We start from the raw sequence: 14,043 nt of genomic DNA on the forward strand, positions 1-14,043 counted from the left end.
TCCTGCCCTCACTAGCTCATAGCACTGGGAGTAATCCAGATAGTACTATCCTTGAGGACCTCCTTTTTAAATTTCTGCCTAACTCTCTGTAATCTCCCTTCAGAGTCTCAATGTTTTCCCTTCCAATGTCGTTGGTTCCAATGTGGACAATGACCTCCTGCTGGCCCCTCTCCCCCGTGAGAACATTCTACACCCTCTCTAAGACATGCTTGATCCTGGCACCAGAGAAACAACACACCATTCTGCTTTTTCTCTGCTGGCCACAGAAACGTCTGTCTGTACCTCTGACTACAGAATCCCCTAACACAATTGATCTCCTGGAATCCGACATACCCCTCGTTGCATTAGAGCCAGTCTCAATACCAGAAACTTGGCTGTTCGTGCTACGTTCCCCTAAGAATCCATCACCCCCTACATTTTCCAAAACAGCATACTTGTTGAAATGGGTATATCCACAAAAGACGCCTGCACTAGCTGCCTACCTCTCTTACCCTTCCTGGAGTTAACCCATCTATGTGACTGTATCTGAGACTTTCCCCCCTTCCTATGTCTGCCATCCATCACATACTATTGCTGTTGCAAATTCCTCATCGCTTCTATCTGTCTCTCCAACCGATCCATATGATCTGATAAGATTCGCATCCAACAGCATTTATGGCAGATATAATCCGCAGTAACCCTTAAACTCTCTTTAAACTCCCACATCTGACAAGTAGTACATATCACTGCAAAGGCCATTTTTGCTCCTTCACAATCTACAGAACCAGAAATTAACACCCAACAGGTTTATTTGAAATCACAAATCCTCCAACCCTGACAACATCCTTGTAAATCTTTTCTGAGCCCTTTCAAGTTTCAGAACATCCTTCCGAAAGGAAGGAGACCAGACAAGTTAAACTATCAATTCAATCTCTTCCATTCAAATGCTTTCTGGCCAGAGGTATGTTGCACCTGTATTAACTTGGAATCAGAGTCAGGAAATCGTCTGCATAACGGTTCCCCAGGATTAGAACATTAGCATTTGCATTATCTCAGAGGATGATCTCATCCTGCCAGTGTACCTGGGATAACATGTCACTGAGTGATAGGGGGTTTTCTTGAGTGGCCATGCGACTGTGGAAGAGTGCCCAGAGTATCAGTAAGCATTGCACAACTGGCCTGTATAAAGGGGATGTGTTTCCTTTGTTGAGTGCCTGACTTTGACCTGACTTTGCATGCCTGTGAAGAGGGTCAAAGGGGGTCACCTAGCTTGCACTGCACTGTGCTTCATAAATTTGGTTGCTTGCTCACAGAAGTTGGTGTGTTGCAGTTGCATCAAGCATGTAAAAAACCTTCGGAGTAAAAGAATTTAACAGTTGGAGTATCACCCGTTATCATGTCTGACTATGTCCACCCCAATCCAACACCAGCACCTCCACGTCTTGAGTATAAGGGACAAAGTTAAGATGCAAATATCCTCAGCCAAAACTGCAAAATGCATCATTCTATCTGGCTTCATCCAGAGGTCTTCACTACATCTGATGCCTGTGACTAGCCAATACAGTTCACTGCATGCAACAAAAAAGTTCATGAGGATATAGTACAAAATAGCTATAGGTTTCAATTATCCCATTTGCACAGCTATAGAGGTGGACTTGAAAGTTAGCCACTTCCTGTTAACACATTGCTAAAACGATCGCATTTATCTGACCATGTGGAAGGCAATGTTGTTTCCACAAGTTAAAATCTAATACAGTTAAGTCTAACAGAGCCAATTGCTGCTTTAGGAACTGCTTATCAACTAACTCCTTCCAAAACTTCACTGAAATTGGTCAATATTGTGATTAAACAATACTTGATTAATACTTTATAGACCAGTGAGCCTTACTCCTTTTGGAGGGAAGATTTTGGAAAGGATTATAAGAGATGAGATTTATAATCATCTAGCAAGCAACAATTTGATTTCAGATAGTCAACATGGTTTCGTCAAGGGCAGGTCATGTCTCACAAACCTCAGTTTTTTGAGAAGGTGACCAAGCATGTGGAAGAGGGTAGGGCAATTGACATGGTATGCATGGACTTCAGTAAAGCCTTTGATAAAGTTCAAAATGGTAAGCTATTGGAGAAAATGCAGAGGCATGGGATTGAAGGTGATTTAGCAGTTTAGATTAGAAATTGGCTTTCTGAAAGAAAGTGAGTGGTGGTTGATAGAAAATATTCAGTCTGGAGTCCGGCTACTAGTAGTGTGCCACAAGGATCTGTTTTGGAATCAGTGCGGTTTGTCATTTTTATACATGACTCAGACGCAGGATTAGTAAATTTGCAGACAACACTAAAGTCGGTGGAGTAGTTGACAGTTTGGAAGACTGTTACAGTTTGCAGGGGGATTTGGATAAACTGCAGAATTGGGCTGAGGGGTGGCAAATGGAGTTCAACGCAGATAAATGTGAGGTGATGCACTTTGGGAAGATTAACAGGAAGGCAAAATACTGGGTCAATGGAAAGATTCTTGGTAGTGTGGATGTGCAGAGGGATCTTGGAGTCCATGTACATAGATCCCTGAAAGTTGCCACCCAGGTTGATAGTGCTGTAAAGAAGGCATACAGTGTGTTATGTTTCATTGGTAGAGGGATTGAGTTCCGGAGTCGCAATATCATGTTGCGACTAAACAAAACGCTAGTGCGGCCACACTTGGAATATTGTGTACAGTTTTGGTTGCCATATTTTGGTAAGGATGTGGAAGCACTGGAAAAGGTGCAGAGATTTACCAGGATGTTGCCTAGTCTGGAGGGAAGGTCTTACGAGGAAAGGCTGAGAGACTTGGGTCTGTTCTCATTGGCAAGGAGGCGGCGGCTAAAAGGGGATTTGATAGAGGCATACAAGATAATCAGAGGATTAGATAGGGTAGACAGTGAAAGTTTTTTTCCTAGGATGATGACGTCAGCTTGTACGAGCAGGCATAACTACAAATTGAGGAGTGATAGATTTAAGACAGATGTCAGAGGCAGGTTCTTTATGCAGAGAATGGTAAGGGTGTGGAATGCCCTACCTGCCAATGTAGTGAACTCAGCCATATTAGGGAGATTTAAACAATCCTTGGATAAGCACATGGATGAAGATGGGATAGCGTAGGGAGACGAGCTGAAAATAGTTCACAGATCAACACAACATCGAGGGCTGAAGGGCCTGTTCTGCGCTGTATTGTTCTATGTTCTAATGTACAATCTGGATAATGTCAGAACTGCTCACCTCCAAGCATTAGTCACGGACAGGAGAACTGAACTCTAGAGCAGAGGCAAGAATACTTGTCCTCAATTTTATGGCATTTAAGAAAAGACATCAACAGGCCTAAAATAAGTCATCTTAATGGGAGTCAAAGAAAAATACTGCAGTGGCTGAAATCATATTTAACCAACATCATGGTCAAGCTGGGAATTTGTCTTGCAAACGTTTTGTCTCCTGTCTAGGTGACATCCTCAGTGCTTGGGAGCCTCCTATGAAGCGCTTCTGTGATGTTTCCTCCGGCATTTATAGTGGCCGGTCTCTGCCACTACACAGGCCACTATAAATGCTGGAGGAAACATCACAGAAGCGCTTCACGGAGGCTCCCAAGCACTGAGGATGTCACCTAGAAAGGGGACGAAATGTTTGCAAGACAAATTCCCAGCTCAGGGAACAGAACCACAACAACGAGCACCCGAGCTACAAATCTTCTCCCAAACTTTGATCATGGTCAAGCTTCTCAATGGATATTCATTTCACCCTTTCAACACAAACAAACAGGTGTTTTGCAGGAAAGCATCTGCAGTTTAACTATTTTCAAAGACCAGCCTGGCTGTTTACTGAGGATTTTAGTATATACATTTGCAAAAACAGCTAGGCTTTGGATAACAAAAGACAGATAACATCAATACCATGCAAGTGCCTGTTAGAACAATCTCTGCAAGAGTAGAGTCACAGAGTCAAAGACCAGCTATTTCCCAATTCTTCAATACTTCTTTCTGAAGTGTCTTCAAACTCCTAATACTAAGGCATTAATTCAGGCCAGTTAAAAGCAAATTACTGCGGATGCTAGAATCCGAAACCAAGAGAGAAAATGCTGGAAAATCTTAGGAGGTTTGGCAGCATCTGTAAGGAGAGAAAAGAGCTGACGTTTCGAGTCTAACCGACCCTTTGTCAAAGCTAAAATGCTTAGCTTTGATAAAGGGTCAGTTAGACTCAAAACATCAGCTCTTTTCTCTCCTTACAGATGCTGCCAGACCTACTGAGATTTTCCAGCATTTTCTCATTTGAATTCAGGCCAGTAACTGAATAGGACAGACTATTGCAAATCTATCCAAGGCACCATTTGCACATTATTTGTGGTATGCATGATTTATAGGATGAAACACAACTAGCTACATTTAATTCAACAGCAGCTTATTCCTGTGTCCTTGATGGCCAAAAAGAACAAGTGCTGCCATGTTGTGGAAACAGCCACTCCCGGTTCCATATTATTCTGACCTGGATATATTACCCCTCATCATCAGTGGTTTAATATTCTACAATTCCACACTTCACTATAGGCACATTAGCCCTACAGGGCTACACATCAGTTCAAAGAGCTGACATTCTAGCACCATATTAGGGCAATAAGTTTGGTCTACTCATATTCAACATTCAAAAATATAATTGGGGATGACTAGTAATCACTTCATCGAATTTTCTAGCTCAACAAAAAACACATGGACAACCCTAAGCTTGTTTTGCAAACCTTAACACATACCTGGGAACAAGGGGTTATGTTATATAGACATATTGGACAGGTTAGAATTTAGAAGTATGATCGATAACCTTATTGAGACATACTGGATTCTAAAGGGATTCAGCAAGTTGGATGCTGAAAGGATTTCTCCTTGTAGGACAGACAAGAATTAGTAAATAGATTAAAACAAGGGGATAGAGTGAGGAGATTAAGGGTTGCCCTCTCCCCCAGACAGCAGTAGAGGCAAAGTCATTGAATATTTAAAAATATTTTAAAATATTTTTGAAAATTCTTGATTTACCACACAACAGATAGGAAATGGGTTAAGACCACATTCAGATCAGCATGGCCTTGTCAAATGGCAGAGAAGGCTCAAGGACAAGTGGCCTATTCTTGCTCCTGACTTGTATGTTCTTGGACATGTCTCCAAACACCCATTTTTTATATGCAACTTAAACATGGAGCATCAATAAAATGGCGAACAGTGAAATGTCAAACTCAACCATGTTCTCTTTCCTATATAATTTCAAATGGATGTCACTGGATCTACTGTGGACCTATAGCTTGATGCTTTTCCTCACTCTAGATCATGAAGATGGTAATCAATTAAAAGTTACCCCCCACCACACCGTCCCCCCTCAACATGTTGAGTTCAGATCAACTAACAACTACCAAAAGTGTCCAAGTCAAATTATGAAAACTTCAGAGAAAATGCATTATATGCGTAAAAAGGTGAAGCATCAATGCAAACTAAATAAAATTAATGAAGCAGCTACTTTAGACCCTGCTAGTGAAGGATTCACAGTATAAAATACAGTTCCAAACTGAGTCATATGTACAACCAAAATAAATCAGCTACCATCAATATCCACAGATACTTCATGTTCCAACAGACACTTCTCTTGGGTCAAACAAAATTACAAAGATTTATGTTTTCAGGTTTTGTTTGCAATTCCTATTCTTTACCTGCTCGGTTGGTTAGATGCGGTGGTATTGTAGGTACATGAACATTTGACGTTTCCATGGGCTGTGAACCATCTTGCGTCATTTGATCATCTGGAGGCATATAGGCAGGAGGGGGAGTATCTGCTGTCGATAGATAACAAAATTACAACTATGTACGGTGAATCCTAAGTGGCTCCAAATAAATGAAAATATGTCACTACAGAAATGCAAGCATCTAAGGACTTAATTCAGGAAATATCAATGTTAAAATCTGCAAGTTAAACTCAAGGTAGTGAAAGTTCTAGATAAAGCTGAAGAAAGACAAAGTGGTTAAAGGATAAAGAGCACTGAATATTTGGGAGGAGTGAAGTTATGTGGCTGGGATAGGGAAAGACTATTGAGTGGAGTGTTGTGGACTCTGATCCATTGGTAAGTCCACTGGATAGATCAGCCGTAATCTTAATGAATGGCAGAGCAGGCTCACCGGGCCAATAGGCCTACTCTGGATTGTAATATTATGAAACTAAAATAGCATGATTTGTCTTCAGAACTTCAGTGCTCAGAGACAAATGAGTGTAGTTGGGTCGCAGAGTAACTGACTCTGAGGTAGCCATGGATCAAATAAAATATGACAAACTATTCATGTGACGACAATCCATACTTGAGTATAAATGGGGAAAAAGTTCTGACATTCTATATGATATGATGAATGTGAATGAAATGGGTACATTTTGAATTGAATATTTTCTAGACATTAGTAGATGTGCGACTTTACCAGTGAAAAGCAGCAAACAAAATAAACAATGTTAAGCTATATAGTCAGAATCAAAAAAGTGGAACTATCAGGAGAGATGGAGAAAGTAAAGGCTCTTTTCTCAAGAACATTAAGTAATGGCCTGATGAAGTCTTTAAAATAAATAAGCTTGATAGTGAGGATTAAGAGAATGTTTTGCACTCATCAGCATATAAGACACAAATAAGAAAATGACTAATATAGAGAAACCTCGATAATCCGAACTACATGGGTGGGGAGTATTTTGTTCAGGTAATCAAATGTTCGGATAATCGAATGCTGGATAACGTAGTTTAGCCAAGCATCGGGACTTTGCAATCTTGTACGAAATATTCCAAAATTCAGGTAATCGAATGCCGGATAATCGAGGTTCCTTTGTACATCAAAGCACTAAATGAGAATCAGTGCACAGAGAACAGCAAGAATGTAGAACTCGTTGCCATATGGAAACACTGCAACAGACAGAGACACAAGAATACATGAGAGAGATTCAAGTAGTGGGATATGAAGCACGGTGGAAATGAAGTCATTGGAGACTTGGAAGCAGTGCAATTAGATTTAATATCATTGTTCATATAGAGTACAGAAACAGACCAACTAGTCCAAATGACTTATGTAAAAGCTAATCACTGTGACAAAGTATCATGCTTATCATAAGTGGAAATGTATGCTTTTTCAGTCTCACGCAGGGCCAATAGATAGAATGTGTGTATGGGGTTCTGGAAAAGCACAGCAGGTCAGGCTGCATTCAAACTTATGCCCTAAGCGCTGATTCTCCTGCCCCTCAGATGCTGCCTGACTGCTGCACTTTTCCAGCACCACGCTCTCAACTCTGATCTCCAGCATCTGCAGTCCTCACTTTCTCCCAATAGATCGGAGACTTGGGATAAGCAAATTCAGCACTAACTTAGTTCACAATATTAAAACAAGACAAGAGATCAACTGCAAAGGAATTTTGGAACTGATGTAAAAATGCAAACTGAACTACCTGGTTAAAAGTGAGAAAAACAACAGATTAATCTGATAACTGGATGCCGGAGGCAAGTTGTTATTTTTATGAGCAGACAAATCAAGAAAGGTCAAAGTGCATCTATTCTATTAACTAGTGATAAACAACTTACTTGATTGAAAAAGGAATGTAGAAACAGTAAAACCAAAATTTAAATGCAACTGCCCAATACAGATTTAGAAGCTTAATGAACCAAATTATATGCTTCATCATGTTAGGTTTATTTTTCTCTTTTTTTAAGAAAACTGCTTCAAATTTTAAACTAGCAGTCTTCATGTTAAAATACATTTTAGTTGTGGATTGCTCATCAAAATTAATTTCAGAGTGACTCAGCTTTGCTGTTCTTTTAACACTTCATGCTTAGTTAGTCAAGTATTCGTTTCTTCAGTGAAGTTAGGAGATCAAGTTTCAGCAATTTAATTTAGAATTCTAGACTCATGGCACCAAAAAGATATTAATTATTGAACATTTAAACAAGTTAATCTAAAAATTTCAACTATTTGTTTTAAAATTAAATAATCAACAGTAATCTTTCACCCTATATAACCATCACTTCTATCTTACTCAGAGTTATAAACAACAGGCCTTCCCTCCCAGAATCAATTTCAGTGAAGAAAACCATTATGACTGCAGTCATGATCAAATCAGTCTGTTTTCCTTTCACAAGAGGAAGCATGCTATCAATTGTACCTGACAACCTTAGTGTAACAATCAATCAGATGCTATGTTCCATTTATTAGACCAGACCAGCTTATCCTCGAATGTGATTATACTACTGTACATCTGTCTATGGCAGTGAATTCCAAGCATCCACTGACTGTTCGAAAGAGACAGTCATAACTCATTTCTGTGTCCATAGGAGTCAGATTGATTATTTTTCATACATTTCCATTACCCCAATTCCTTTGATACTTCTTCACAAATATTGAGCTGAAAATTAAAAATCCCTAAAGACAGCTGTTTTGGACTAGAGAAGGGAAGCATTTCAGCAATACATTTAAGCAGCATTTCTTGTCCTCACAACTGTTGAGAGTGCTCTCACAGCCCATGCAGTTGTAGCCCCTTCAATATTACTGACAGCAGACTTTTACAATGATTTCATACTTAAAGTTTATTTCATGCAGCAACCCGGTGACCCTAAAATGAATGAGAAAACTGCTCAAGAGCCCTTAGTATATCAAGCACTACCTCACGTATTGTGCCACTGTCTGAGTGGGTGATAGGGGCAATCAGCAACAAGAATGGGCAAGGCCTGGCCAGCAAGGGACAGGCAGTAACAAAGAGTCCAATTCCATTGCATTGTGGGCACACAATGATGTCAAAGGCACCCACTTCCTGTTCAAAAGTGTTGGTAGGAGATGCGTATAAAAGTAAACTACTTTGTTTTGACCCAATTTAGGTAGTTAATACAAGAATGAAGGCAATAGCAAGGATGGTTAAGGAATATTATCAAAGCACAATATGACACTTACCTGGTATCTGAAATGGGCTGCTTGGTCCAGAACTGGCTGGAGAATGAGGATATGTACTACTTCCTGGGGAGCTGGGATAACTTCTGTTGGGAGAGTTGGGGAACGGGTGGCTGTTTGGCTGTTGAAAGGAAACTGGAAAGGCAGCATTTTGTGGCATAGGAGGATCGTTATGTCCCAAATTACGAAACTGTGCAAGTAGGCTATGTTGTGGGTTAAATTCACTGTGTCTTGGAACCAACACTGGAGGAAGAACTGGAACAAAAGGGAAGGTTAAAAAAAAATGAAATATTCTACAAAAAGTCTTTTAAACCTGCAGTTGATTAGCAAATAAAGTGCAGAGTATAAACAAATATCTCTGATGTTACATATTTTTAAATCTACCATTATGTCCACTTCCACTACTCCATAACTGGTGGATATTTAACGCATTTAAAAGACACAAATGACGCAAAATTAAAAAAAAGTGTATGCTGGAAATATGAAACAAACAATGTTGGAAAAACTCAGCAGGTCTGGTAGTATCTGTAGACAGAGAAGCAGAGTTAATGTTTTGAGTTCAATGTAACTTTGGTTCTGCAGCATTGTCATTTCTGACTTGATCTGGAGGTGCCAGTGTTGGACTGGGGTGGACAAAATTAAAAATCACGCAAAACCAAGTTATAGTCCAACAGATTTATTTGGAAGTACAAGCTATCGGAGTACTGCTCCTTCATCAGGTAGTTAGTGCGGCCAACTCCCTACCTGACAAAGGAGCAGCGCTCTGAAAGCTTGCATTCTGCCTTGAGGCGTTAACTGCTTCTTTCTCCATAGATGCTGCAGGACCTGCTGAGGTTCTCCAGCATTTTCTATGTTTGTTACACACACGACACCCACGGTAAACTGAAGAAAGAGATCTGAATTTATAGCATTGTTGAAAAGAGACAGGTTGCCAAACTTTTCATCTAGCACACTTCAGGCCGAATGCAAGGATTTCAAACTGTCAATTTAGAGTGCACCAGAAGAGAAGTTCCAGAGGACCACAAGGCTGCACTGTCTTTGGAGACACACAGCTAGTGATGAATTTAAGCAGCTGACAAGGCTCAATGCTGAGTAGGCAGGACCTTTACAGTAACCTCAGCCGGTGTGGAAAAGAAATCTGTGCTGCTGGGGTAGAGGGGAGTGGGGTGGGGGGGGGGGGGGGGGAGAATCCCCACGGGAACCCCCCCCCCCCCCCCCCAAAAAAAAACCCACCTGCAAAACCAGTTGACTTTTTTAAAAACTTGCAGCACATGTAGGTTTTTTATACTTGACATGCTCAGACATAAAAAATGCAGCTATGTTTTCAAAAAACCTGCTTTCTTCTCTTCACAACCGCATTGCATATATGTCTCAAGTATTGAGTTGTTTTGGTCACTTATAGTTTGGTTATATTGTTATGTAGTAGTAATATGAGTTATAGTCTCCACTAACAAGATACCGACAAAACACTGACACACAAAATATGTCAAGCAATTTGAAAGTGCATTGTGTAAGGTCATCAATACTTGAATTCCCAAAACAAATGTTGAAGTTTTCCACTTCGCATTCATCAGGACAATTCACAAGAATACCAATTTAAGGGGAAGTCAATGTTTCTACTTCATGAAAGGAGAGTGATGATTAGTCCTGGCAGACTCAAAATTGTTGTACAATCTCACTTTATAAGACTTTTATCCAATTGGTGGTAGCATCAATCTCAATGGAAGACAGAAAATTTGATTTCAGAACCAAAAACGCAGGCTATTTCTGGCAGTGGGAGACAGGCAGAATCAGGGCAATTAATGATGGATCATTATTCCCTGTCTCAGAGGGGCTCATGGGGAGAGCCAAATAGGCAACTGTGTCTCTTTGGCCTGGGTCTGATGTGGAACACTAGTAGCAAAGTTACACTAAGATTCAATGGCAACTCTTGGATTTCATTTCTTGGGAGAGTTTTATCCCCCATTTCGAAAATTACATTTTGCACAGTAAATGAACCAGTGTATCACACATTCTGAAACAAAGCATGTTCGTCAAACTTAGCATTGAGAGAAAATCTCATCCATAGCATTTCTTAGTTTTTGTAGAATTCTTTAATGCCATGCAACATAATTACCTGACAGGGCAGGTAGATTGAATACAAACATTCCATAAGAGGAAAAATAAAAACGAGAACAGGAAGAGTAACCTAAAAACTTATCTCCCCATCATTTTCCAAATCTGCAGTAAACATTAAATAGTTTAACATATTGAATAAAATACTTTTTTTGTTAATTGTCTGCTTTTCAAGATACATGTACAGAAAATAAAGTATCGGAGCCATTAAAACAAAATTGATGTCATGGCATGTCCTTGTATAATAACAGGATGCATTTTAATCTTTGAACGCATCAAAACAGCTGACTGTTCACAACTATAAATGTCCTTTATCCTCTGATTGACAGTACAGGATTACAAAGTACCCATGACTGCATTACTCAGTAAATCTGTATCATCCTTTGTGTAAGAGTCTGCAAGAGAACCTTGATGTGAGCTAATCAAGCTGATGGTCATCTCACCTATTGCAATCAGTCTGTCATTTCTCAACCACAGACAGTCAGAAAAATCAATATGGAGTCTGTGCAAGGAACAGCAGCTAACATAATAAAATATCAATACAGAAATTACTATGAAAGTGGATGAGTAATGCTGATTAATGACACTACAATGCACTCCAATCAGCAATAGACTATCAGACTACATATCAACCTTCCTCCCTTCATGTAAATATCATACATTTTAAACTGAAAGGACATGCACAACATATCACAATAAAACCAAGGTTAATACCTTCAGGGGTAAAGAAAAAATTCATTAACATATGATTAATGGATATTAAAATCTCAACCAGTGCGTTAGCACAGATCTTTGCGCTTTAAGCTTGCATTATAATTCTCAGATTGATACAAAAGTTCACCAACCATTGTAGAAGCTGGGTGACTTTTTTTCAATCCGTTGAATAACAAGTTATAGAAAACTGAACAGTAAATGAGTTTTCAAATTTATCAGACTTAATCTGACACAAATTACTGATGTTCTACTAATTCTGGAAATGCATATCAATTTCTAAATTAACTATAATGCTTTTTATGTCTTTTCCATGAGTGGTATGTTAGTTCAGGACACCTCACCTCAGAAAGCTTATGTTGACCGAGAAGGGGAAAGATATATTTGAGGTTTTAAGTTGAATAGATTTTAGACTTTCATTGTCAATCATATTTCCTACCCAAAGTCCAGAACATGGAGGTATAACCTGAATGTAGATTTCTGATGATGACGAACTGCCATGTAAAACTCACTTAAAATCTGCAGGCAGTTGTAAACACCATGCATATGCTTGTCCATAAGACATAGGATGGAAGTAAGGCCATTCAGCCCATCAAGTCCATTCTGCCACTTATGGCTGATGGGCATTTCAACTCCACTTAGCCGTACTCTCCCCATAGCCCTTAAATTCTTGATCTCACAAGGAATTATCAATTTCTACCTTGAAGATATTGAAATCCCAGCCTCCACTGCTCTCCGTGGCAATGAATTCCACAGGCCCACCACTCTCTGGCTGAAGAAATGTCTCATTTCTGTTCTAAATTGACCCGCTCTAATTCTAAGGCAGTGCCCACAGGTCCTATACTCCCCACCGAACAGAAACAACTTCCCAGCGTCCACCCTTTCTAAGACATGCATTATCTTGTAAGTTTTTATTAGATCTGCCCTAAACCTTCTAAACTCTAATGAATACAATCCCAGGATCCTCAGCCATTCATCATAGGTTAGGCCTACCATTCCAGGAATCATCCATGTGAATTGCTGCTGGACACACAAGTGCCAGTATGTCCTTCCTGAGGTGTGGTGCCCAAAATTGTTATTCCAAATGGGTCTAACTAGAGCTTTATAAAGTCTCAGTCGCACATTGCTGCTTTTATATTCCAACCCTCAAGATAAATGACAACATTACACTAGCTTCTTAACCACAGACTCAACCTGCAAGTTAACCTTTAGAGAATCCTGGACTAGCACACTCAGATCCCTTTGTACTTCAGCTTTATGAATTTTTTCACTGTTTAGAAAATAATCCATACCTGTACTCTTTTTTTCCCCAAAGTGCAAGACCTCGCATTTGCTCAAGTTGAATTTTATCAGCCACTTCCTGGACCACTCTCTTAAACTGTCTTAAGTTTTCTGCGGCCTCCCCACCTCAGAACTACCTGCCATTCACCTAACTTTGTATCATCGGCAAACTCGCCGTGCAATTTGGGGAACATATTTTAAAATATTCAGCATTTGTTTCCCACAGATTTTGGAGATTTAAATCTGAACTGAAACTGCCTCTTCAATTGCTAAAGCACATAAAAACATTTTGTTGTGTTCATGCTGTTCCAGACTTTTGAATACGTTTCCTGACAGCTTTCACGTTACTTTCCTTTAACAAATTGATGTGTCGCTGGAAAAGCGCAGCAGGTCAGGCAGCATCCAAGGAGCAGGAGAACCCAGATGGCCTCCTTCTTCAAAGAACCCAATTTCCCACCAGACGTGATCGACGATGCCCTCCACCGCATCTCCTCCACTTTCCGCTCCTCCGCCCTTGAGCCCCACGCCTCCAATCGCCACCAGGACAGAATCCCACTGGTCCTCACCCCACCAACCTCCATATACATCGTATCATCCAGCGTCATTTCCGCCACCTCCAAACAGATCCCACCACCAGGGATATATTTCCCTCCCCTCCCCTATCAGCATTCCGAAAAGACCACTCCCTCTGTGACTCCCTTGTCAGGTCCACACCCCCCACCAACCCAACCTCCACTCCCGGCACCTTCCCCTGCAACCGCAAGAAATGCAAAACTTGCACCCACACCTTCACCCTTACTTCCCTCCGAGGCCCCAAGGGATCCTTCCATATCCGCCACAAATTCACCTGCACCTCCACACACATCATTTACTGCATCTGCTGCACCCGATGTGGCCTCCTCTATATTGTGTAGACAGGCCGCCTACTTGCGGAACGTTTCAGAGAACACCTCTGGGACACCCAGACCAACCAACCCAACCACCCAGTGGCTCAACA

General features: G+C 40.5%; 1 protein-coding gene across 4 annotated transcripts in view; it reads right to left on the minus strand.

The window, feature by feature from the left end:
• The window catches only part of smad1 (SMAD family member 1), a 109,163-nt gene that overhangs the window by 41,346 nt on the left and 53,774 nt on the right, over positions 1-14,043 (minus strand). For 3 of the 4 annotated variants that reach the window (XM_043699185.1, XM_043699166.1, XM_043699176.1), the window contains exons 3-4: positions 8,943-9,194; positions 5,690-5,812 (exon numbers count right to left, since the gene is read on the minus strand). In XM_043699185.1, coding sequence (XP_043555120.1) covers positions 5,690-5,812; positions 8,943-9,194 — 375 coding nt within the window. The remainder of the gene's footprint in view (positions 1-5,689; positions 5,813-8,942; positions 9,195-14,043) is intronic. The other variant, XM_043699195.1, reaches the window with a different exon arrangement.

Source organism: Chiloscyllium plagiosum, chromosome 1, assembly GCF_004010195.1.
Source record: "Chiloscyllium plagiosum isolate BGI_BamShark_2017 chromosome 1, ASM401019v2, whole genome shotgun sequence".
Lineage (NCBI taxonomy): Eukaryota > Metazoa > Chordata > Chondrichthyes > Orectolobiformes > Hemiscylliidae > Chiloscyllium > Chiloscyllium plagiosum.